This window comes from Clytia hemisphaerica, unplaced genomic scaffold (assembly GCF_902728285.1).
Source record: "Clytia hemisphaerica strain Z4C2 unplaced genomic scaffold, Clytia hemisphaerica genome assembly, whole genome shotgun sequence".
Classification (NCBI taxonomy): Eukaryota; Metazoa; Cnidaria; class Hydrozoa; order Leptothecata; family Clytiidae; genus Clytia; species Clytia hemisphaerica.
The window spans coordinates 1,170,067-1,197,873 of NW_027104192.1; the positions used below are offsets into that span (position 1 = coordinate 1,170,067).

At 34.1% G+C, this 27,807-nt stretch overlaps 2 protein-coding genes across 2 annotated transcripts in view; both read right to left on the reverse strand.

The window, feature by feature from the left end:
- The window catches only part of LOC136815168 (uncharacterized), a 29,609-nt gene extending 4,563 nt beyond the window's left edge, over positions 1–25,046 (reverse strand). The window contains exons 1-10 of the mRNA XM_067071618.1: positions 24,935–25,046; positions 24,516–24,605; positions 6,251–6,331; positions 5,315–5,855; positions 3,993–4,315; positions 2,642–2,758; positions 1,981–2,121; positions 1,330–1,598; positions 938–1,024; positions 415–528 (exon numbers count right to left, since the gene is read on the reverse strand). Of these exons, the coding sequence (XP_066927719.1) occupies positions 415–528; positions 938–1,024; positions 1,330–1,598; positions 1,981–2,121; positions 2,642–2,758; positions 3,993–4,315; positions 5,315–5,855; positions 6,251–6,305 (1,647 nt within the window). The 5' untranslated portion in view covers positions 6,306–6,331; positions 24,516–24,605; positions 24,935–25,046. The remainder of the gene's footprint in view (positions 1–414; positions 529–937; positions 1,025–1,329; positions 1,599–1,980; positions 2,122–2,641; positions 2,759–3,992; positions 4,316–5,314; positions 5,856–6,250; positions 6,332–24,515; positions 24,606–24,934) is intronic.
- Positions 25,047–25,989: 943 nt separating this feature from the next.
- Positions 25,990–26,827, reverse strand: LOC136815163 (AN1-type zinc finger protein 1-like). The gene has a single exon (XM_067071613.1). The coding sequence runs from the start codon at positions 26,775–26,777 to the stop codon at positions 25,992–25,994; it is 786 nt and encodes a 261-aa protein (XP_066927714.1). The 5' UTR covers positions 26,778–26,827; the 3' UTR covers positions 25,990–25,991.
- Between the last annotated feature and the right edge of the window lie 980 nt (positions 26,828–27,807).

A 27,807-nucleotide genomic window follows, 5' to 3' on the forward strand; every position in this document is an offset into this window, starting at 1 on the left:
TAAGCTAAGTCCTTAGTAAATATATAAACAACACAACAACTAGTCCGGATCTGGAACTCTTCAGACATGCTTTTCTTTTATATAGCCATGTACCTCTGGCGGGGGGGGGGGAGACTATTTTTTTTGTTAGTAGTGTGTTGTCTGATTTGTTTGTTAACCTTTAACTAAACATTTCTTGATAGAAATCAAGGCGATATGTCTTGATTTCTGTAAGAAAATGTTTAGTTAAAGGATGAACAGAAACCTTCACAACAACCATATACTGGCCTTACTAGTTGTATAATGTTCAACACATACGGGTCGTAACCAAGAAAAACTCCACTCAAAAACGAGAGACTCAATTTTGTGAAAATTTCAACTTCCAGACATGCAAGATTATAGATCCTAAGACAACACAACAAGTAGATTTCTTACCCCAACATCGACGGAGTTTGGATTGTAATGACCACCAACACTCATGCAAGTACCATTGGCTTGCGTGTCATTTCCCAATGGTTTGACATGTACGTGGAAGTTGTGTTTCAAAGTCTAACGTAAGATAATAATGATGGAATGGTTTAAATTATATAACATTAATAGAAACTCATTCGAAACGCAAACCTATGTTCTTGGTCAGTGGCGGTAGTTTTGATTCGAGGGAGTTGAGGGTTGGAATTAACGATTAAGTCAGCTGTTCTAATGCATAGAACTATGTTTTTCTATAGGAGCATCTATCCTTCGGTTCTTCTACACTTTTAAATTAAATTTTGAACCCTAAAAATTTTCTTATAATGTTTTTGTTTTCACCATTTTGTGGATATTTTTGTGTGATTTCGAAAAAATAATTTAGCGTTATAGAGTGAAAATGTTTTTAACTTGTTCTTAACATTTCGGCCATCGAAGCCTTGTGTACTTATATATTAGTTTTCGTATTAAAAGAATTGTAAGTTTTCCTCACCTTTCGAGAGGTTGGGTTATCTTGATATACAACGTCGATAATGTACATTGTGGGAGTGACAATTCCATTTGGTAAGACGTATTGTACCTAAAAAAAGTCGAGAGGTTATTTAGCCACCTTGAATTAAGATTATCCGACCACTACGTTGCATTTCATGGTAACTTATAACGGCCCACGAGCTTCGTTCTCTCTACGTGAATTTCTCTTCAACGGAAATTTATGTACCCCTCCCCCTCTGCAGCGATTTTGACTTTATTTCAAAGTGTCTTAAAACATACGTTTTGAAATAGTTTGTTAATAGGTCCATTACTTCAGTAAAAACCCGTCTCGTAAGATTTTTATGCGAACCAGACTAGAGGCAACAGAGCTAAAATAAAATAATTGAAAGTTACCAATTGAACATAACCGTCAAACAGATCGCTTTGTTTCGTGAAATTGGTCCATGATTCAATTTTAACACCTTGATGAGGGATAATGTTTGCGCATGTCATTCGTGAATTTGAAGCATCATTATTGTGGATAACAATAGAACGTCCAACCAATGCATGGTGGCCAAACATCGGCAAATTCTCATCATATATTTTGAGCTCGTAGTCTGTTTTGTTGGCAAGATTACCGAATTTTCCGCTCAAATCTCCAGCTTCGTATTTATCCATAGGACCTGTGATGATAGGGTACAAATTACGTTTCTTGTCTTGGAGAGATTCTCTGTTATTATACTATCATAGCCTGACCGTTTAACACCTGTGCTCTTTTAATACTATGGGATTTTACTATTAGAGACCGCCCGAGAGCAAAGCAATAAAATTTGCTTGTGTCGTGTCACCGATTGACGTTGTAAAAAAGAAGCAGAAGAAGAAGAAGAAGAAGAAGAAGAAGAAGAAGAAGAAGAAGAAGAAGAAGAAGAAGAAGAAGAAGAAGAAGAAGAAGAAGAAGAAGAAGAAGAAGAAGAAGAAGAAGAAGAAGAAGAAGAAGAAGAAGAAGAAGGGGACAAGATTTAACAGAGAAGAAGATTTTGTATTTTTTCTTAGTTTCTATTTTACCTGTGCCAGGTTTTGGTGAGTTATTAGGGTTGATTCCCCATGGATTGAGATGTCCACCAACACTGGCAGCAGAACAGGGATTGGATGAATCGGAGATTGGAAATTTATGGACATGGTATCCTTTGGCTCTCTCGTCAAGTCCTGGTCAAAACAGAATATCATTATCATGAAATCATAAATTTAAGTTTTATTAAGTTACGAAATTAAAGAATTTTCCTATAACGGCTAAAAATGTTTTCCAAAATCAAAACCAGAGGAATGGTTCTTCCTTTTTTGTGTTATGTAAAGTTTATTAGATTATTGAAGTTTTACCGCTAGACTTAAAACTCAGTACCTTAGGATCTGAGGATCCAAAAGTTTAAAAATGGTCCAGTAGGGCTTGAAATATATCCTAGAAACCAATAAATCCCTCCCAGATCAAAATAATCGATAAAATCAAATTGAAGGCCTGAAATTGACATTCTCGCTCGAACTTCAATTTTCGAAAAATGGTAAATCAGCCAAAAGTGCAAATATATTCTGGTACTGATTGTAGAAATACGAATAGAATGAGAATAAATTTAGCCAAAAAATGAGAACTGCTGAGCCTCAATAAGAAACTTACTGGCGATCGTAAAATGTGTAACCAGATAATTATCAATGGTTAAACAGATGGGTATACCTTTTAAATTAACGACAAAGTAAGTTCGATGATATGGTGAAATTTGTTCGAACTCGACTGTCCCTGAAACTCCACTATTTTTATCAGCTACGAACGTTGATATAGCTTTGAATGGACCTACAAAAACAAGAGTTCAAAATCATGATTATTCTCAGACTGAGTTATTCATTCCTGAAGATAAACTAGTTTAACCATGGTTTAACCATTGTTAGGTTACTGCGATTTTTTCAGTAACCCCCCCCTGCATGATATTAACAAAGATTCCGTAGATGTCTTTGGGTCTTGCTAAGAAACATACAGTGTATAATACCGCACCTTCAAAGTGATTTTGTCTTGTCTGTCTGCCAAACAACATTAAAGGTTGTGTTTTTAAATTAGAGTGATATCGTTTGCTTACTCATCAATTTTAACTTACAAGCGTTTTTATATCGCATTGACACGGATGTGGAGCAAGATTGGACAGAAATAGGAAAAGAAAAACATTTTTTTGTTTATTCAGCACAAAATGACAATAGACAGGCACGGTCCTGATATGAAACAGCTGTCTGATTTGAAACGGGAACACTAAAAATAAAACCTTTATTGTAATCATTTCCGCTACAATTTGTAAAGCATAGTACCCATGTTTCGCTTTTGGACAGAAGTCAAAGTCTTAATCTTGTACCAAGAACCACTTGCACCACGTTGTGATTTCACTGATGCGATAGGTATGTTCTGTTCATAACATCAAATCAACGTTAAATGAACGTCGGAGTAAGGCTGATATCAGGGGGGTCAGGGTCAGGGTCAGAATTCGCCGGAAAAAAAAACCGAGTAACGAAATTGATAATGACAATGATGACATCATGATTAAATCAAAATTTACGAAAAATGTTACTATAACTCATTTTTTCGTAGCTCATAAAAAATAACTCGAAAAAAATAACTCGCCCTCAATTTCCGCGGACCGGAAAACTTTTCCGACGGCCAGTTTTCTGCAGACCCGATGACTATTCCGATGGCCAATTTTCCGTCGGACATATGACATTAGTGAGTTTATGTATTCGAGATAAATCGAGGGGGACGGTATAAAGCAAAGTTGACATGTCTCCAAAATCACCGTCCACTTTGCTCGACGACGGTAAAACACCGAAATACCGTCGTCTGTTTAGGTGAGCAAAGGCGACATAGAGCCGTATATCAACTATCGACTTTGTTTTGTATCGATTTCACTTACCGTCGCCCTCGATATCCTCCGATACATAAACTCGGTATTTCCGCCGACCGAGGAACTATTTTGACGCCAAAATTTCCGGCGAAATTCTGACTCTGCCCCCCCCCTGATAGGGTGATCGGGGAAAGTCTCACTTACCTTTTGGTTTAATGATGCCACAACCAAGAACTTTATCATTCGAACCCTGCTCCAAAATTACGAACACATGCTGCTTGACATTATTATCGCCTTCACCGAAAAGAGGAAGATTCGAATCAATAACGGTCAATTTTTTATCGCCAGCTACACCCACATCCAAGGTACCATGTTTTCCGGTTAAATCTCCAATTGCGCACGTTTTCGCGTCCGTCGAATTGCATCCTGATTGGCTCATTCGATCAGAATCGAAGACTTGTGTCCAGTTCATATGAGTTTGACAATTTGCAACCCATTCTTCTGGTTCTGTTGAGCCCAAAATATACCTTTTAAATAGGAGAAAGATATTATTTAAAAAAATTAGAATTGTCACCCTTAGCCCGGGTTTTTGATGGACTGGATGGCGCTGATAAATGGCTCGGTGTTATACCGACTCGCTCCATTACAGATCCAGTTTGTGTTTAAAGATAAACAAATCGAAATCATTTAATTAACATAATTTTTTGAAAATGAAAGATAAAATTCTCAAAAGATCCTCTAGTCTACTTCAAAGTTCATTATAGCATAGTCATTATAAAAACACTGGTCTGGAAGGCTTTTGTCTCTTTTTATTGTTAAAAGATGGAGCTTACGTATCAAAATCGATTTAATTTCCAAACTTTTTGATCATGTGATTAGAAAATAGGCCAATCCAAAGAGGAGATTTTATTAACGTGATCAAAAAGTATGGAAATCACAACTTCTCTTTTGTTTGTAACAAAAGAATTGAACACAAAGCTGAAACAATACATTGCCAGACCGGTGTTTTATATAATGACTATGATTATAGTAGGGGGCAAACCCTTAGGACCCGTGACATCTTTTATGTGACGCAACAAAACCTGGTTCATTTCAAAGAATGATGTATTTAACTTATAATAAGTGGTTTTGGGTTTTATTGACTTTGAAATTTCGTCAAAGTTTGGGGTCAAGGGGGTTTTGGCTGTAACGTCAGTTTTTTAAAGGCCTTAGCAGAAACCCCTTCCCTCGCCAAAAACTGGTAAAATTCTTTGAGATGAACCATGTTTGGTTGCGTTGCACAAAAGATGTCACGTGTCTTTAGGGTTTGTACCTTACTATTAGTAGTTCAGCTAAAAGCTGAGTTGTTCTAATTTCAGCTAACGTGAAAAATCAAGCTTAATAATGGTTCAATAGTTAACCTAGTATACTAGATTAAAAATTTACCTGTCAGTATTTTTTTGCGACTTATTACTCTTTTATCAAGTATTACTTATTACTGCTTATTACTGTTCCGAAAAGTTTGTTTTTTCGAAAGAAAAGCATACCATTTATGATTATCAGTTGCCACTGTGGACCTGTCTGAATGTGAAATTTCTCCGGTGATCATGGTATCTCCATTCAAACCTTGTTGGACAAATTCAAATTTACCAGCAATCTTCGAGTTAGAAATCGATGCCACTGCATAGCTGTTCTCAGTGCCTTTGGAGACTAAAGTACCGCAGGCTAAAATCTTGCTTGTGTTCGATGATAAGGCAACGCTAATCGATCGTCCCTGGATTGAGTTTTTACCATGTAAAGGTATTTTGTTTGCATCAACATACAATGTTTCTTCTTTACCCAAATGCCCTTTTATGGAGTCCATATCGAAAACTTTTTCGCCAAGATGTTTACATTTTTGTTGGTAGTTAGATGGATGTTGATGAATGCGATACAATTTATTATCCACACCATCATAGCTTAGTTTGATTGTGATCTTGACAATGGTCGAGTTGAACTGCTCAAAATGGAAACTCCCCTTGATATCACCTTCGCTAATATATGCAACCACATCATCACCATCACGTGCTTGGCATAGACAGAACAGAACTGTGTGGTGGAGGAAAAAATGAGAATTATAGCTTATCTTTGATATTTAATTTCAAAACAAAGGGTGCTTTTAGCTTTTAACAGCAATTTAACAAAATACAGAATTTTTGATCAGATTTCCCACGTGAATTTATCAAAATTTACCCAGTAACCTTATAACCAACTTAAAAACACAAACGTTGAGACTCTTGAAATTAGATTGGCTCGACCTTTTTGCTAAACAAACAAACGAACGAACGAACGAACGAACGAACGAACGAACGAACGAACGAACGAACGAACGAACGAACGAACGAACGAACGAACGAACGAACGAACGAACGAACGAACGAACGAACGAACGAACGAACGAACGAACGAACGAACGAACGAACGAACGACGGCGTTCTACTTACCGGTTAGCGTAATGCATAAGGAAAACAACTTTTGACAGGTCATTGTGGCGAGCATAAGATTTATTTTTCATCTACTGAAATCTGTAAAAAACAAAAACAAATTAGATAGAAGTGTTATATAAAAATTATTGTCATCTTTTTGAACAAAAACTTATACGAAACTTCGCAGATAATGGTTAAACTATTCCAGCACTGTTTCTAAATTCGACCCAAACAACAAGTATCAAGAATATTAAACTAAAAGGAGACTGGAGTCGAATCAGTCTACATAAAAGCCTCGCCCCCCCAGGTGTCTGTTTATTAACTATGAAGACCGTCAGGTTTGACAACACCACTTCTAGCAGAAAATCCACCATTATGGAAAAAACATTCGAATCTGAAGAGATGATATCCTAAATGCGATTCAAATGTATTTCTAAATGGTGCAATGGCAAAAAAAAAAGAAATTTAACCAAACCTAAATAAATCTCAATGGCTGGATGATTTATCAACCCTTAATCAATTTAAAACACACTTGATTTCAAGCAAATATAAAAAAATGTTGTGTTTTTTCACACACCACCATGCACAAACCTTTCGAGGTAAGGTAAGTACAAATTTAGAGAAAAAGTGTCTTATGAAACCTCATATGATTATTGGTGTAAAATTACAAATCAAAGTTTATTGCTAATAGATGCTTTTGACAGATTACTCAATGCGCATCAAAATATTGACATAAGCCAAACGAAAGATTGTAATATTAAGCATTTACCACAGAACTTCAAACATTAAAAATTAAAAAAAAAAAAAAAAAAGCATTGTTGAAAAATGTTCAGGCACATACACGACGACAGAATTAAGGAAGCGAAAGTCACATGAATGAATCATCAAACCCATTTATCAGGGACAAAAATTATTGGACACGTTGATGACTCAAGTCATTTTGCAGAGGGTGGAAAGCTAAGATACTTTAATGGAATTAAATTTCGCAGTTTCCTAGATTTGGTTGTTATCCGCGAAAATAAGTCCCAATGGAAAGTTGGAAAGTTAAAAAGGTTTTATCCGCGAAAATTATCCAAAAAATGTTAAAAGACCACTTTTAACATGTTTACCGCCCGCCATCACAGAAGCGTTAATAATGCGTATTTCACAACAAACATGCATAGCTTGGCAGTAAAATAGCAAAAATGACGCAGAATCGGAAAAATATCTCGTAATATAGTTATCCGCGAGAATTTATCCCATTAAAGTATTCCAATGTAAAGTTTCGCTTTTCTTAATTCGAAGATCGCCTTACCTTACCTTACCTTACATACAAACTTACTTTTGCAAACCCAATGCCCAAAGTATCTACATTGTTTTTATCCTGTTTTAGTGTTATATTGAAGTACTTTTAGCCTTTGTATCCTATTTTGCAACTGTGATCCTTAATATGTTAATCTTTCAAGCTCAGCATTTACTCTTAATTTGTTCTTATTTTCGGTATTTTCGAGCCTCAATGTTCATATAAACAAAGTCCATTCACCAGTTTCATCAAAATGTAACAAAAATAATAACATTCTCTCGTATATAGATTCCAACAAAACATCATCATCAAGATCTAGATATCATTTGAATTCATAGAGATCAACTTGTCCACGCATGTTTTATCATAAATAAACAAATATAGCATCAATCAGCATCAATGTTTGAATCTCTACTGACAAGTAAGGAAAACGACAAGATATTTGACATTTTTCGTTACTGAGTTGCGAAATTTGTATCAAAGTGAGACGTTTATAATGTTTTCTTAAAGCGCATCATATCTCTAATAATAATAGCGATTTACGTCATGTCGTATCTATTAAGCTGATTAGTCTTATCTTACAGAGCTATGTATTTGGGAGAAGCTGTTAATCTAATACATAAAGAACTAAATATTTCCAAAAGGTCTAACAATATGTGGATATTAGAAGAAAGTTGAAGATATAAAAATAAGCCGTTAAGGAAAATAGCACCCGGCTAAATTCTAGAAACATAGCCCCCACCTTCACAAAGCAAAATATCAAAGAAATTTTGCATGCAAATTATCGATAAATTCTTTTTCAAGAAGGATAAAACCTTCCCCATATAGCATAGATTTTTAGCGTAATTTTAAATATCTTCAACCTATCAGCTCTGCCCCCAGTTCTATTACAAAACACTCAGCCCCCCTAGCAAGCTAGCCCCCAGTATTCTTTGAAAATACAGCCCCAATCAAGCAAAAATGGTTTAGCCCCCCCCCCCCAAGCTCAGGGGAGGGGGTGCATTCTATGAATCATCCAAACTAAATACTCATAAGCTTTAGTAACATGGTAACTTTAACTTTTTTTACACACATGAACGAATCACGAGTGCCAATTTTCCTTGTTCGTTATTAACCAACAAAATCATGCTATACCATTGAAAAACCTTCTTATGCGTGGGACTCAATCATTAGTCATCATGTTAAATACCTTAAAAAACCATGTATGGTAATATTAGAGAAAACCAATCTAAAAAATGATTTTCCTATGTACTATTTTGACCTAGTTTCGATTCTTACATATGAATTGCTTGAAGAAGCCTGTATAACACACCCTTCTCATAGACCCACTGGAACCCTTTCCCACTAGGAAAATTGGCCAAAATATTGTCCCCGATGTAAAATGATACTCCCCACCGAAACAACCAAATAAACCAATTCTCACTGCAAAATATTATGCTATTTTCTTTATCCCCACTGAAATTTCTGACTTAAAAAACAAAAGAATTGTAGTCCCCAGTCATAAAAAATATGGGAATATCAATCCCAATCGAGTTTCAATCCGATATTTTTACCCCCATTGAGTGAAAAATATCCTGTGAGAAGGGGGTGCATTAAGCGGCAAATTCTTGAAACAACAGGTGAACCGGGGAAAAACAGCAGTCAGCGCTATGGATTCCATCAAATATCTCGTCTTTCCATAGTCGCCAAAAAAGATCCTAAAAAAGCAGCCAAACGAAATCGACATCCAAAAAGAACTTTTACACGAGATAAGAAAATTATCATTGATCGAATGAGTAATTTTTTAAAGGAGAAAAACTGGAGAAAAACATTTGGCATTTCAAACCCCATACTGCTCTTTATTAAAAAGTTGCATTGACTAAACATTATCTCTACTTTAATGTAAAGACTAATTAGCTAAAGCATTCATTTATAGGTCTCACCCGGGCCTCAATCAATACGAATTATCAATAAGAAGTCTTAAGGTTTTTTACATATCATTCAAAAAGGCAACCTTATCAGATTAGCAGAAAACCTTAATTAGGAACAAATGTTGTTGCACTGCTTAAAGTTTAATATCACTCAGAAGCAATATTAAACGTTAAGTCAATTTTAGTCTAAGTCCAAGAGACAGAGGATAGCTCCATTTGGTTTAAGACCAATGAAAGACCACTGATCATTTTCATTGGTATACTTCATAATATAATTTTGACTGTCAGAGGTATAACGCCTAAGACCTTCTTGAATTTTCAAAGAGTACAGTGGAGATTCTAACTCGAATTTCTTGCCTCCTGTGTTAACAAACCATTATGAATAGCTTTCATAACTCGAAAATGTATGTTCCATGTGTGTGCTTGAGTTGTATGGAAGATCCACTGCACCCATCAACCAAAGCACCAAAGTGACAAGCAATAAAAATAAAACGATTAAAGTGTTTGAGTAATCCTCGAATGAATTACATTCCTCACTGAGGACTTTATGGTAAATATGACATCATAGAACTAAATGAATGACCTCCAGCTAGTTGACCCTCCCATCTTTTAATAAACGACCAACGAACATACGGTATGTGGTTATAATACAGATTTCGATCTAATTATCATAAGAAAACATAACTCCTAAATAGTTTTATGATAGCTTATATAGAATATGAGATCGCGTGGTTGTTCTTTTGAAAAATAGTGGTATGGATACTGTTGTGTGGTACAACTCCCTCGCACTGCAACAGGTTTAGGATTCAATCATTACCAGCCCAACCTAATTACCAGACCAAACTTGAATCACTGGTTCACCATTAATACTTTTCTATGATTAAATCTCTGATATTTTTTTATTTAGAGTTCAACTTCTAAAATGTCAATCCAAAGCATCGTTTGAACAGCCTTATGCGAAAAAATCTCAAAACTTTCACAGCATTCAAAAATACATGTTCAACAACATATATACTGTTCTACACGTTTTTTTTATAAGAACATCCAAACTTTTTGAAGCCTTGGGATGTTCTTAACTTTTAGAGATTTAAGCCTGAAAATGTTCTTTAAAACATGTTCTTATTTTCACCATTTTGTGAGTATTTTTGTCAATTTTCTTAGGGAATCGGCCGTTTTAGAGTCCGCAAAGCCTTAAAATGTTCTTAACTTAAATATTTTGGCCATCGAAGCATTATGCTCTTATAAAAAAAACGTGTAATGTATCAACTAAGCTTTTTATCAAAAATCCAAAAACTTAGCATGTCTCTCTTTCTGGTAAACTTTCTTTCTGAGTTAAGCTTTGGAAAGATGGAAACAAACTGGTATTATATATCATGTTATCATTATGTTATAATAAATGCAGGCTGTGCTACAATTTACATAAGGTAGCAAATCTATTTATTAGAGGATGTCTGTCTGTCCACACAGACATCATAATCATATCATTTTCTTGTGAAGTAATTAGCGGTAAGTGATGATGAAAGAGAAAGATTCCTGAAAAAAGACAAGTGTATATTGCATAAAACACTACAACCAACATGACGTAAGAGATAAAAATCTCATTCAGTCTCCCTACTTTTGATCAAAACTTTAACTCAAACTCCAAACCAAATTTATGTAGTAGCTAATTTTTGCTTTCAGCCAATCCTTTCTTCCAGAGCTTTCGCCACTCCAGCTTTGTATTTTCCCACAAATCTAAGCTCTGCAACCAAATCTATGTGGAGTCCCGAACATCTCATTCGGTTGACGTATGATATAAAGTAATCATATACCATCTGTTACGAATGTAAATCAATCCAGGCGATGAGCCAAAAACATAATACATCAAAAACTACAGTTTGCTGCCAGCTAGGAGCTATAGAAATCTTAGAGCTGAAATCATCGACAATAACAACCATTCTCTTCTACTCTCAAAAGGGAATATATCGTACTGGCGCTGAATCAAGCAAAAAGCTCATCTTCCTTGTCACAAACTTTGAAACTAATTAATTAAAGAGAAACCAAAATTTCAACACAGTTAATTAGTTTGAAGCCTTAATTTACATAACATGATCAGCGAAAAATTATTTGACACTGACTTTGTTGTATGACTTTCCCGTTGAAGGTCGTTGAAACGTGGACTTGGTATCAGAGCTCTAAACTACAATCAGATTTCAAAAGTTTCTGGTTTACCGTCTGATCTTCGTAAATCAATCTGCTAAATCAGGAGGCAGAATATGTGTTTTTGTCAATTGAATGATCTGTCGCAACTACGAATATCTTCGCCCTGGCTTTCTATGGAAAGCAAGTGGTAATGAGCAGACGCATCAAAATAAAGAGCAACGTTTCGCAAACCCTTTTTCAACTTGGATAAAAGTTTTTTTTATTAAACCATGGAAAACCTTTTAAGCCTGAAGATGCTCTAAACTTTTTGAGTTTTAAGCCTGAATGCCTAATGTTCTTAAATGTTCCTAATTTACCGTTTTTTTGAATATTATTACACCCCCTTTTCACAGAATTTCTTCAGTCAGTGTGGGTGAAATAATAGGCTTAAACTTGATGGGGATTGATATTCCCATATTATTTATGGCTGGGGATTCAAATTCCATTGTTTTCAAGTCAGAAAATTCAGTGGGGATGTGGAAAATAGCATCATATTATTTTAAGCGAGGGCAAAAATTACAATGCCGGACAAAAGGTTGTAGACAAATGAAATTTAAGTGAAAAATGATGAGAAATAGAGCAAAATGACTCTTCAATGTGTCTGAAAGGGGATGGAGTTAAGAAAAACACTTTTGAAGTCGTTGCATTGCTTTTGAATTGCTTTTGAGGGAACCACAAGCAAAAAATCAGCGTTTTGATACTGGTGTAAGCCAGTTAATCAAGCCCTTGTGGTTTGCCCTTGTGGTTTGCCCTTGTGGTTAGACTGCAGTGGTTAGACTGCAGTGGTTAGACTGCAGTGGTTAGACTGCAGTGGTTAGACTGCAGTGGTTAGACTGCAGTGGTTAGACTGCAGTGGTTAGACTGCAGTGGTTAGACTGCAGTGGTTAGACTGCAGTGGTTAGACTGCAGTGGTTAGACTGCAGTGGTTAGACTGCAGTGGTTAGACTGCAGTGGTTAGACTGCAGTGGTTAGACTGCAGTGGGTGACTTTCAAAGACTTTGAACAGCTTTGAACAGCTTTGAATGGGTTTGGAAAGCACCCAGAGCCTCTTGGGAACTTGTTTTTGATCGATATTGAAGTATTTTGCAAATATTGCAGAAGTCTACAAACCTTTTGTCTAGCATTGTAGAGTATAATTTTCCACCGAGGACATTAACGTTCATATATAATTTGTTCTTATCAAAAAGCGTGTATTTAGATTATCTCAAACGTTTTATTGTGAGTGGACATAAGTCGAAAATCTAATTACGAGCATTATGGCATGCTTATCAATACTTTTATTAAGAATTGATTTTGAGATGGCTTAAAATGATCCTTTATCTTATGAATTAAACGATGAGAAAAATTCAAAACGGATTTCAATTGATCATTAAGGGAATATCTTAATGGGATGTCTAATTCGACTAAACACGGAAGGTACAACGCATAAGACGAATCGAATAAACATAAGCGGATTAAATTGCAGATAATTTAAAGACCTCAAAAAAACTCAGCAGTCATTTTCCTGTAACCTTATTTTGAAGCTTTACCGTCGGGACAAAACATTTTGATGCCCTGCTATGATAATCAAAAATTAGACAAAAATTTCTTCTGTCCCCTAACACGGATTAATCATTGAAAACACTTCCAAATACACTCTTTTCCTTTTATAGAACAATGCTTATCCTGGAATTAATCAATTTCAAGCAAAGTAGTAAAAATTGGGTACAAATCCAAAAATACCAGAGGTCTGCGATTCAGACTAGGTTAAAACAGTGATAATTTCAAAGCTTAAGAGTCACAAGAGTTAAAAATCAGTAACCATAAAGAAATATCAAAATTTCGAAACCAAAACAATTCATCAAAAGGGTATACATCCCCTGTGATCCATCAGATGTACAAGAATTATAAATCAACCATGAACGACCAAAAATGCTAAGAATTTGTCAAGACTATACGAGACCGCAGAAATGGAAAAGACAAATGACCTATTATTAACTACATAATCTCCGTGAAAGTCTCATTTATAAACCCAATTTTAAAGATGAAAACGATAACGTATATAAAAGGCTCAATTAATACTGAAGGACAAAAATATTTCATATAAATGCTCCCTGTAAATTTGCGAAATTTGCAAAAATTCTCCTCACGTTCGTATATCACCCTGCAGAAAATCAAATAGCAAGATTTTGACTTGTCATCATGTTTCAAAAAATCGTTTCTAAGTAATCTTTCTTGATCTGTGTAAACCACAACCATACTGCGCAACTTATTGTAATAAATGCATCCAGTTTTAAACGAGATATAAATTTGAAACACGGGAGAGTATTTAAAATAGATTGATTCAATAAAGAAAATAATGTATTAGCTATTAGAAATCTTCTTTGCTCTCATGGGTAATAATTTAACATGTCAATTTCCTTGAGATCACTTTGACGGGATATATAGAACCGTAACGAATTTCATTGTAAAGAACAGAATATTCGAGTACTGTTAAAAGTTACTTATACTGCAAATCCAATGCCGGAAAAAGAACCGGTAAAGTTTGGCCAACTGACGAATGATTCCATTTCTTATAAAAGCCACTCCAATCAAATTCCTAACGCGTGTATTATACCCGTTCTATCCAACAATTTCCCATCAGCTTACAAAGAGCATGTAATGAATATCAAAAGAAAGCATTAACTGTTTTATAATACCTTGTTTTAACAAAGGATCGGCTTTAATCTCACTTTAGATAAAAGATTCCATGGTCAGAAAAAGAAATTTTGAAGTCCTTGTTAATCGCTTCAAGTATTAGGGGGGAAATGAATGTCTAAAATAGTCTCTAACAAGAATTTCTCTAACACGAATTTTTAAAATGCTCACCAGGGTTTTTACCAAACACTTTTCCTAACCACCGTTTTGGTCTGAAAAAATCCAGTTTCAATGCAGTTGTGTTTAAATGTCGCCCACCATGGTTGGACAAGGAAGAAAGTTTTTGCCCTTAGTATCTTAGTTGATTTTCCTTAAGTTTTTGTATCACGAATTCTCTACTTTATTTGCATTATTTCACTTACACATCTTTTTCCTCACAAAATTGATTTTTTTACATTGAGTTTTTACCACCGAATAACGGTGTAAAAACATGCTTGAAAAATACCCTGCTCACCGATATTTATATGATTAGCCCCATTGAGTCTCAAGCCCGAAGGGTTAGAGGCAAAACTTTAACTCTTCTCAGGCAAGAGAAATTGAAGCCACTTATTTTCCCATCCAAAACGCGCATAGAAGGCGCCGTAATCATGACGACAGATTGTATCTAACGGTTCCTTTGTTTTGTAGGACTACATTATTTGAAATTTAGCGATAGATTTTGTTTTAATCCGGCGTTTGTGGAAAAACTACGCGCTGGCGTTCTGGATAGGAAATAAGTGGTTTCAATGATTGGCCCTCCTGTAATTGGGCATCACCATTTGCAACACTGTGCAAGAAATCAGAAAAAAACTAATGAGCAAATAATCTCTTGAAAAGCTGGTAACAAACGGACGGACGGAAGGTTGATTTATAGGACCTCCAAGTAGGGTCCGAAAATTATTACATTAAAAAATTATTTTTTAAAAGACAACAATTCAAGTCAAAAACCAAAACTGGTTTATTTCCATCGCCAAGCTCGTCATGTTCTTTCATTTTACTTCATGTGACATAAAACAAAATTTATCCTGTTGATCAATAATGTGAGGAAATGATGACTCATCGAATCTTCTTCGTGAATAATGAACTCGCCATTTTTAAGGAAAGGAGCCTTGATTGGGTCTGTGGTCACTATTATATTTACAGTGTTCTCTGTGCGTAGAATATCTTTATCTCTTTGAAATGCAGAGTTTTTCATTTCGTAATTGACATGGATAGCCTTCGTCTTGCTGCTATATAAATGAGATCTCAAGGAGATAAATCTATCATCTGCATTATAATTTGTATGGTTTGGGAACAAAGAATTTCCAGTCGATGAAGCAATATAGTTATCCCCAAGTTGCACGACCATGAAGCTGTCAGCTTTGGGGAATATGATGGTAAAGAAATTCAAAACATAAAGATTGAGAAACATTTCTGATTGTTTCTCTCCAGGCCCTTTTTTAATATTCCAAAAAAAGATTTTAAATTTGTTGTTTGTCTCGTTACAGTGGTGAGCCAAGGTTTTGTAATTTGTGTACCGGTTGTAATTTGGATTTCGTAATAAATCCAACATGATTTTTGTAATATCTGTAAGAGAAAATTGGTTTGGTAAAGCATTGAAGATGACTAAATGGTGTTGCGGTAACCATTTTTTACACATCGTGCATAAATCACTCTGATATAAACAGAGAAAGATGACATTGTATCTATGCTGTACACGCAATGATTTTAACTGTTTCGAAAGAAAAATGTCGGTAGACGATGGGTAATTTCTTGGGAAATGGATATATAGGAATGTCTGTTCAACACTGCTCTTGACGCTCTCGGTATTCACTTGTAGTATATCTATGAAATAATTAAGTACTTCCACAAAATCAATGTTTAGATCTTCTCCGAATCGTCCAGTTTCAAAAACGTTGTAAACATTACCAATATGAATATCAAGAAATCGTTTATGTCCAGGTGAATAAATTGATACTTTCACACATTTGTCTCTCACCAACGATCGAACTAATTCAAGTAGATGTTTCCAGGAAGAATAAGCTAAGTTTAAATCATCATCAACAAAGTCAGGAATAATAGTGATACGACTCTGTTGAATACAGTAAGAGACACTGTTCGTGCTCACAGTACTCGAATGATCAACAAAATAAGATGAAACAAAGACGACCACGAAAAATAAACTAGTTGGACTCATGACCGTATTTGATCTATAGATGAGATTAATTGAAGCTCTCTTTTCTTCTTCAAAATCAAAGTAAACAAACATTTTGCTAATTAATCTGATAACAATAAGGATTGCAAGTTCCAGGAAATGACGATCTTTAAATGCTGCGAAATACAGCTAATTTAAATACACGCTTTTTTTTATAAAAATATCTTCTATAACAATATCAGGGTGAAAATTGGCCAAATCGTAAGAATACCCTCTAGGGTGAATTTCACAGAATTTGATAAGAATACAGTCAATTTGCATTTGGTTAACAGAAAAAAACTGCTTCCTTTATTAGAGATAAATTGAAGCTTTGAGAAAGAAATGTAATTTTAACCAAAATGTTCACTCAATAGTCCAAAACTCTCAAGTTGATAATTTCTCATGTTTGTAAAAAAGTCAAGTCTAAAAAAGTAACAATACGTTAAGAATATTTCACCCTCTATTTTGGCACTTTCTTAAGAATACTTGACCCTCATCCAAAGTACACTATTCTTATAAAAAAGAAGCGTGTATCACTAATGATAGATTGTGGTTGCTCAACTAAAGGTAATTGGGTGATTTAGTAAAAATATGTTAATATATCATGCCACGCTTCGGTGAGTAAATAACATGATCAAATCAAAAACAATTTAAGTCCTTATGAACCCTAAAATACCCAATTTCTTAGGAAGTTGCACAACAATATGGTAAAACTGATGAGAAAATATTAAGAACATTTCTAGGCTTAGAACTAAACTAGCTACATACTGAATGGACCTTTCTGGTGAAGAAAACATGCTGAATGATCACATCGCATCGTTATGTAAAAAATCAGGAAAAAGTAATGAGACGATTACGCACAAAATAAAAAACCCTATTTTTAGGCAGTTTTGGCCCAAATTTATCCACCCCCAAATTTTACTTTGAAGATTGGGCTCTGCCAGATTTTAAACATCACCATCTTATACTTTTTTCTTTTATAAGAACAATGGCTCAAAATCGCCAAGAAATAAGAACAATGCTATGCTATGTCTGGCATTCAATCTCAAGCAATTTTGGGGTCAAAGTAGTAAAATTGGGTATAAATGCAAAGATACTTCAATTTCAACCTATAAATAAGAACATGATAAGAACAATTTGAGCCTCAGAGTGCCAAAAAAATTATCAAAGATTTACTAGTTCTTTTATAAAAAAAGTGTACATCAATGTGCAAAAATCAGAAAAAAAACATGTCAGTCGCAGGGAATGTGCATTTTCCTTAAAAATGACGAAAGGGAATTTTTAAGCCGTTTTGGTCCAAATTTGCCCAAAAACATTCTTTTATGAATATCACCATTGCGCTTCAGCCATTTTTTAAAGATCATTAGTCTGTTTTGTTATGCAAAAAAAAAACAGAATAATAACTAAGGAGCAATTTTTTAGAAAAAGTACAAAAAACCCTAATTTTAGGCCGTTTTTGGCCTAATTTGTAAACCCCAAAATTTTTTATGCGAAAACCGGGCTCCGTCACGTTTTGGGTATTGTCATTTTACTTAACCATGCAAAAAATCAGAAAAGAACTAATGAGCCAATCCCAAGAAAAGCTGGTAACAGGCGAACGAGGGACCTCTTTTTTGTCAGCCTTTTCTTTATTGCCGCCATTTTTTCTACTATTTTCTCATACAACAATTTTCAGGTAGGTCCATTCAGCATTTACCTTGCTTTCTTATTGTTACCAATAAACATTATCCGTGAAAAATTGGAACATACCAGGCAACATTCTAATTTTATTCTAAGCACGAAACGAAACTAAAAACGAGACCAGTGAGTACGATTTCTCACTTTTATTGATTACACTGTTAAAATAAATCCTTCATAATTGATTTAGTGTTCATACAGTGTGATCAAGCTGAATACATAAAGTGCTAGAGTTTTATACTGAGTTCTCTATTTGTATTTACATTTGCATATAAGACAGAAAATTTCAAATTCAACGTTTTTGAGCTCGAAAAATAACTACATCAGTAATACTCTAGGAGCTGAGTTAGGTCCCGTATGCACATCGGCGTATAGTCATTTTTTCTTTTGATCATGAAAGTATAGTCCTTGAAGAGTCAGAAAATGTGTGTGGCGTTATTTGGATCAGGCTCAAATTTCCATAATGGCGGATTTTAGATTTTCAACCCTTTTTAGCCCTCTTGCTTGAAAATAAATTTTTTTTTGACTTCAAACATAGACATATTATATACCAATCGATCACAAATTTTATGCTGATTAAGAAAAAAGGTCAGAACCATGGTCTTAAAATCTCGCTATCTAAAGATATGAAGCACTTTCGATTTTGATTTTTTGAAATGATTACTTTTGGTTCCAAATTTGCGTGGCTGTAACATTTGATTGGCTTACTTGATTTACTTGAAATTTTCCGAGGGTCTTGTCTACCTTCCAAATAATAAAATTCAGGAAAAAAAATTTTTCTACATGAATTTAGAAATCCATAATGGCGGATTCAAAATTTTCTTTCGTTACATGGGGTCCTAGGCTCTGCTAGCCTAAGAAAAATATTTTTGATCTTAAAACCATATATATTATATACCAATCGATCAGAAATTCTATGCTGATTAAGAAAAAAGGTCAATATTATGGTCTGAAAATTTTTCTATCTTGAGCTATGAAGTACTTTCGTTCTCAAAACTTAGAAAACGAAAGTACTTCGTATCTCTTGATAGCGATATTTTAAGACCATGGCTTTGACCTTTTTCTCAACCAGCATAAAATTTCTGATCAATTGGTATATAATATACGGGTAATTCCATCTCAAATCATCCAATATTTTTGAAAAATGTAACCCTTATATCTCAGATTTCTTTGAAATTTTTACCAGTGAAAGTTATCAATGAGAAATGAAAATCCTGAAAATTTCAGCCTCGTAGCTTTTTTAGTTCCCAAGATATCGCCATTTGAAAATTTGCCCCTTTTTGCCTTGCGGTCCCAAAATCCGCCATTTTGAATTTACGTTTTCTTTAATATTTCCTAAATGAAGAATGCTACAGGGCTGAAATTTTGGATTTAGGGTAATTTTGAGGTGAGGAATTCAAAAAAAGCACTTAAAACCATTAAAAATAAAGTCTTGACATGCTATAGATCTGTTTTAATTCTCCCCCCTTGGTAGCCCATGTGACCAAAAAAGGGGCGTGGCCGAACTTTTTTTGGAATTTTTTTTTTTTCATCTGAATTTAGAGTACTTGAACTGCAATTTGACCAAAAGATTAAGAATGTTCTCTTTTAGATCAGTCATAATCAAAGATCAAAAACAGGGTATTTCTTAAAGGTTTAAATGGGGAAAACTAGCAAATTTTTCTTACGCATAACGATACAATTTACAATAAAGTATTGAAAATACTAGGACTCAAAGAAAAATCTAAACCTTGTTAACAAAACAATCATATGAAAAGATAATATTAGCATGATCTTTCTCTGAAATTTCATACATTCTTCCAGTTGTTGTTGCTGGTGTCTCAATACAAGCTAGAATCCATTGTATTGGTACTAGACACTTATCTTGTTTAGTAGGCCAGTAAAAGTTCTTACGAGGTCCATGAGGGTGTAAAAATTCAATCAATACATCTTGCTTATTCATGTCAACTTCTGTAATCATTCCTACCCACCAAAAGTCTCCATAAACACATGCAACATAGCTAAAATTTTTCAAGGACGCAATATCAATCTGCTCAAATACCTTTAATCTAAAATCAAAAAGAATGGAGTTGTTATCCTCACTTGTCAACTTGTGAGTGATTTTCGACTTGGATTGAGGTACAAAATGATGGCTTTTTCTTGTTCCTGGAACAGTATCACCAGCATCAAAACGTTTTTTCAATTCTTCTCTAACTACCTTCATTTCCTCTTGGCTTATTCCAACAAAATGTATGTCCTTTATTTCGGTTACACACAAATCTAGCATTGCTTCATAATCTAGTATTTGGTTTTTCAGTGGTCTTTGCAAGCTCCTTTTTACTACATGTCTCTTAACGAAACCTCCTATACCGTCACATGGAGATTTTCCATGACTGGTGGCAAAGAAGATCCACTCTGCATCAATTCCAAAATCCTCTTGATGGTGGCAGAGATTCATAAAATTTTTATAATTCTTATACTGGCCTGCACATCCATCTGAGAAATAATAAAGCTTGCTAATTCGAGGAAGGTTTTCTTTCAAATATTCTACAACCAATGTTTGAACTTTATAAACAAAATTAGTGTCGTGGGTGTTATCATTGGAAATGAAACAGAATGATTTGTGTTTGAGTGTTCCTTCACTCTGATAATAGACAACAACTGGATGTAAAGTACAGTATTCCTTGCTCCAGTGGTAGCTCTGAATTTCGTCTTGTATTAAAAATTGATAGTTCTCTGCGAAATCACCAAGAACAATAGCTTCGTTTGGCAAAAGAGACTCTTTCTTTGCTTTAAGAAATTTGGCTTGACATTTAGTGACGAATGAGTGTTTAGTAAGCTCATCTATGTCTTTACACAAAGTATCAACATAGTCATTACAATTGGTTGTAATTGTCTGTAAACTTGCTCTATCAGTTGTATCCCACTGCATATAATGAAACTCTTCCTCTTCATCAAAATCTTTGAGTTTTTCTTTCACAAAAACTTTCAAAGCTTCAACTCCAGGACAATTTTCACAACGGTGCATCATGCATATTCTATTGGTAGAGTCACAAACAACTTTATTGACTAAATCTTTGTAAGTTATATCCCACTGAATTGCGTCAACAAGCAAAACAGCATTTTGATGTATGGAACATACACAAACTGAATGAGTCCCAGACTTTCCAGCAATTATGCAAGACTTAGGTCTCAATGCACAAAATTTAGAAAAGCCTACCTTGATGTCAGGGTTTTGCATCTTGAATGCTGCATAAAGTTCACGCAAGTTACATAAGACAAGACGTTTTTGTTCATGTACATTTTTTCGTATGCTTACGCAGTCTTTTTTACCTGGCATTTGTCTACTATTCTCGTCACTTTTATAAAAATTCTCTATGTCAATAATATGCTCCTGAGGTATTGTTTTCCCTTTTTTAGGTAATGGTGTGGCAAGTATACCAGAATCCCTTTTTAAATCCCTTGCTTTTCGTACTAGATATTCAGAAACATCAAAGTATTTCGAACAATACTCTCTGGACCAGCTATCAGGCGCAAGTGTTAGTAATTGTACCTTTTCAGGGTATGAACTGATAAGTAACTTTTCTTTGATAGCAGTGCACAGTTTATCAAATTCGTCTGCCTTCTTATCAATTGTCTCCCTTTTATCATTATTTGAAGGCTCACTGTCCTTTAATTCTTCCATTGGGAAGTTGTAAACAGTGGATATTGACTCTTCAAATTTACTCATTACAGTTTTAAGTTTTTCTTTTGCTCTATTCACTCTCGAATGTGGCGGAAGAGAATGAAGATTTACTGGAGATACTCCGACTGATTCAAAGCTCGAATTTAACCTTTTCCTTGGTGATTCTTCATACTCAACATGTTCATCCTCAGTTTCATTTTGACTTTCCCCTTCAGTTTCTGTTTCTGTATCCATTTTTTCAGGCTCTACATTAGCTCGTGAAATGATTTCCTGATACTTTTTAATACACTGCCGACAAAGCTTTTGTCCTGGAACAACAAGATACCCTTTCTCTTTCAGTTTAGTTGCCTCAATTAAAGAAATTGTCTTTTGTCCTTTTGCCTTATGACTCTTTGGCGTATCCAACCCAATGCATTTAACTTGATTCCTTTCAAAAACACGTCCAAATTGCTCAAAATGACGGTTGCAAATTGTAGAAATATCATCTTTAGAATCATGTAAGTTGGATCTCCAAATTAAAATCGCTTTTTCGTCAGAAAAGTCAGTCAATGTACGTAGGGTAGTTGTCCTGGTGTTATTTAATTGGTTACAAGCCTGATTGAGAATTTCTCCAAAACTGCAGTTATTTTCTTCACTCATTTTTTCAAACACTTCATCTTCCATTCATATTATTATTAAAACTGATATCCACATTTTTCTAGGCTACTTATACTGTCTTAATATTCTCAAGGTGAGGATATAAAAGATGTAACCATGCTAACCTTGTGCTTTTCTTATGAACTTAGTGTGAAAGCATGAGGTACTCTCAAAATAAAGACATGTATTTTAAAATGTATCCATTCTGCAAATGAGGTCACCATGAGGCATTCTGAAAGTGATGAAAATGGGATTTTTCCCCAGAAAATATATTTAACAAATAAATTATTCTTCATGATATACTTACTATGAGTAAAGAGGGTCAAAGCTTGAAGCAAAGTGTAGGTAGGTCAAAGCAAATAAAATAAATAAGTTTGAAAACAACATTTCAAATCAAATGAAGAAAACAATCTTTGAATGAACCCCAAAGAACAGTTTACAGGCCAAGTATGTGATTTCTTGGTGACAATTTGCTAGTTTTCCCCATTTTAAACCTTTAAAAAATACCCTGCATTTGATCTTTGATTATGACTGATCTAAAAGAGAACATTCTTAGTTTTTTGGTCAAATTGCAGTTCAAGTACTCTAAATTCGATTGAAAAAAAAATTTTCCCAAAAAAAGTTTGGCCACGCCCCTTTTTTGGTCACATGGTCTACCAAGGGGGGAGAATTAAAACAGATCTATAGCATGTCAAGACTTTATTTTTAATGGTTTTAAGTGCTTTTTTTGAATTCCTCACCTCAAAATTACCCTAAATCCAAAATTTCAGCCCTGTAGCATTCTTCATTCAGGAAATATTAAAGAAAACGTAAATTCAAAATGGCGGATTTTGGGACCGCAAGGCAAAAAGGGGCAAAATTTCAAATGGCGATATCTTGGGAACTAAAAAAGCTATGAGGCTGAAATTTTCAGGATTTTCATTTGTCATTTATAACTTTCCCTGGTAAAAATTTCAAAGAAATCTGAGATGTAAGGGTTACATGCCCTGGATGACTTGAGATGGAATTACCCACATGGTTTTAAGATCAAAAAATATTTTTCTTAGGCTAGCAGAGCCTAGGACCCCATGTGACGAAAGAAAATTTTGAATCCGCCATTATGGATTTCTAAATTTATGTAGAAAAAAATTTTTTCCTGAATTTTATTATTTGGAAGGTAGACAAGACCCTCGGAAAATTTCAAGTAAATCAAGTAAGCCAATCAAATGTTACAGCCACGCAAATTTGGAACCAAAAGTAATCATTTCAAAAAATCAAAATCGAAAGTGCTTCATATCTTTAGATAGCGAAATTTTCAGACCATGGTTCTGACCTTTTTCTTAATCAGCATAAAATTTGTGATCGATTGGTATATAATATGTCTATGTTTGAAGTCAAAAAAAAGGGTTTTTCAAGCAAGAGGGCTAAAAAGGGTTGAAAATCTAAAATCCGCCATTATGGAAATTTGAGCCTGATCCAAATAACGCCACACACGTTTTCTAACTCTTCAAGGACTATACTTTCATGATCAAAAGAAAAAATGACTATACGCCAATGTGCATGTGGGACACAACTCAGCTCCTAGAGTATAAACACAATGATAAGATAATTTAAATTGAATCAGTTCCTCCTAAATAACTATTTTATATGCATACAGAAACCATGCATCATGTCAAAAGCCCCCATGGGGTGCACTCGATTTAAACGTTACCCTTAAAGGTTACATTTTTACATAAGTGTTTTCGTTTCATATCAGACACATATTTTATATCAGCTTATTGTTATATTATGCTGATATAAGCAAAGAATCATCCACATCCGTGGCGTGTAAATTCAATGTGGAAAAGCTTGTAGGTTAAAAAAATTGACAAGTAAGCAAACGATATAACTCATATTTAAAAACAAAACCTTTAAGATTATGAACCTACGGTAGGTCGCTTAGCTCGAGTGCCCCCATAAATTATTGTAAAGAAAACTTTCGGTGAGATTTCTGCAGGTTTTTACCCACATATCGCATTAAACTTTGACCTTTAAAGAGACCCATTTCAAGCTATTTCGTTACTATTTTTCTATGCTTTTAAATTAGCGAAAGTTTTGGGCTGAAACAGAGTAATTGTAAAACTTACCATAATGTGATTGTTTTTCATTTGTATCTCATATCGTCTTCATCAATGAATCAATTTCCATTTCAGATTGCTTCTGTACTTACTCGAATGCTAAAAGAAAGTAAAGAATTGTTCACTTTACAAGTTCAAGAGAAAGTTCATAATAAATTTACAGAATTTGTAAAAAAGTGGGCTGGACATGATACGTCTGGTTATGTACATACATTTTTAAAAGGAGGCAATTGACAGTCATTCTAATAGAATGTTCTATTAGGATTTTTTCTAAGTAAATTCACAAGTTAAAGCAGAAATATTTTTTGGTACGTTAAAAATTATTTTCTGCTGAATCGATTGTCGTAGAAAAAAAGAAACTTTATTGGAGGACAAATTTTGCAATATGTATAACAATCAATAACAATAACAATGAGCTTTAAACTCACCATTTAGTAAACCAGTCCAAATAACCATGTAATATTGTTGTCAATGTCAATGCCATGCCAAAGTTTAATTGATCCATTTTCGGGCATTATTTTTCCATTTTACCTTTTCTCTAAAATATGAATAAGATAATAAGTGGTTAATTGTTTTTACTGTAGTCCCAAATAGTTCTCATTAATTTAAACTCAATCTAAAACATTCAAATAATTTTCATTAATTTCTTCAAATTGAAATCAAACCAGGAGTTGTATGCATTTGAAGATTTTATTAACTTAAATAGAATAATTAAACACAATGAAAATTATTGATGTTAAAAATAAATTAAATACAGAATACACTGAATGAAATAATTACAACGTAGGATATTTATTTAGGACTTCTTGGTTTCTAAAATTGGTAAAATTCTAAACATAGAAAGTCGTAACAATATTCAACGTAACACAGGGGAGTAAATACTAAAATCTCAGACATAAATGTAAAAATATATACATACTAAAAAGGGTGTTGGACTGTTTTGAAGCATTTATTACCATCCACCCATTTTAAAGAAGTTGTAATTCATTACACAATCATGCACTTAAATATTTGTGGACATTTTGACAAAGAGGCTACCCTTGGTCATTTTAGGACACATTTAGTCTTTTCGGGACCATTTTCTCAAAAGTGTTGATTTTTGCAACATAATCAATTTCTTGCACAACAGTTGATATTTTAAACAATGTTTCTTAATGAATTGAGAAAAATTAAGAACATTTGACTGAATGCAAAATAGTTGAGCATAGGAAATTAAATTAAAAAATCCTGGAAACGATTATAAAAATGATAAAAAATCACTATTTTTAGCACCATTTGTACTAAAGATACTTTTTTGTCTTAATACCACCTTTTTGGTATTTTAGTATCTCATGGTACTAAAAGGATTTCTAATTTTTTTAATGTCTGAGATTTTCGTACCCTTCCCTGGGTAAACATTATGAACTTGGCGATTCTCAAGGCTTTTTGCACCCACCAAAAATAATAATTCTTATGAAAGTTTAACACTCAAAAACAACACGAATCTTATTTCACATATTTCATTTCAATTTCACCAAAATTCCTCAAACCATTTGATTCCTCTTCAAGCAAATTCTTTAATTTTGAATCGACAGGAAAATATACACCGTCTTCAACATACAAGCGTAGTTTTGGTGCAGTTGACACATGATTCTGATTCAAGAGTTTGGCATATTTTGCAATCAAGTCAATAATTCTACCAATAGTATACTCCTTACTGAAAAACAAGGGTAACGATTTAGTTTTACAGCTCTCAATATTAAATTTCACTTCAAAGTATATTCTCTCTGGAATAGGTATTGAATTTTCTCCTTTCGCTTTCATTTTCAATTTCATTTCTAAAACTTTGTTTGAGGTCTTTGTTGATTTCTTTCCCACCCGTCCTGAAGTCTTCTCAGTCACTAAAGATTTACCAGTAATTTTTTCAACTTTCTCTTTCGCTGTTAAACCATCATATTCACTTTTTTTGGACAGTGTCATTTGTTTACACTCATGGTCACCAGGCAACCGATGTTTCAAACAAAATTGCTCAATGCATTTATCACATGTTATTGGTGTCAATTCTCGTCCTTTACAAGTTCCATAAGTACACGAAAACGAGGCTGGAGCCGTTAAATTTTGAACATCTTCGTCTGTTAGAATATTATCTTGTGATTTACAACCATGCTCATTAGACTTGACGTGTAAACTACAGAACACCTTTTTACAAAGTTGACATTGAATGGGCAGAAAATCCAACTGGTTACATTCTGAATGCCCACAATGCTTGCCAATGTGCATCAACTCTGCCATAGTTATTATTTTGTTTATTTTTCTTATCTTTTCTAGAAAAATATCAATTTTGCAAATATAATTAGTTGAAAAGGAAATAAATGTTTTTTAAAAGTATACAAAGATCCGTAAACTGGCTCGGATATGCTTAAATCAAGAGGCTGACAAGGCTGAAAAATGCTCGAAGAATGCTTATTATCCTTAGCAAAATTCTAGGGGAATTCCGAAAATCTGTAAAATCCCAGCCAAAAGCAGCCAAAATCGGAAAATGTAGGCTGAGGTAATGTTTAGCATATGGCTAAATTTTTGCTTTATCTAAGCCTAGAAGTGCAATGTTTATAAAAAATAAAATGGAAATTAACATCATACTAGGGAAACTTCTTGTAAATTATTTTCATAGTGTCCTCCTGAGTTGGTTCCCCCGCAATATTCAAAAGTTTTCGGTTCCCCCCTCTTCTTTGCATTCCCCCAGCTATTTGACAATTTTGCCGTTCCCCCATATGGGGAGACAGATTATAGTCCTTTAAAGTGCTTGAAAAAAGAAATTATATTGAAAAGTTGAGTTTGTCCAAGAAGATTTGCTGCTTTTATTGCTCAAACAGTTCTTGCCACAAGATCACCTTGAAATCAGTGAAGTTCAAAATTTCCAAAATAAAAAGGTGCAAAATCAGAGCCCCCCTTTATTAAGGTGGAGGGGACACTATGATTTTAGGTTTTTTTTATTGATCTCTAGCTTTTAAGGCTTAGCTATATTATTATACTAGAAGAAAATAAAATAATTAAGGTAATAAATAATAAAATACTCAAGATGGCTAAATTTTCTCATTCCGGGATAAACTTATAATCGTTGATCTTTCCTGCTATTCTATACAGAAAAATAAATTTTCAATGTGGACAGTTCAGGGGGGAGGGGGGTGGTTGAGTACTTAAATATCACATATATGTATACTAAAGTGGTTTAAGAACTTTTTTGTATACCCCATAAATGGTATTTTTATAGTAACCATGTTCTTAAATTTCTTGGGATATTTTGACACAAAGACAACCATAT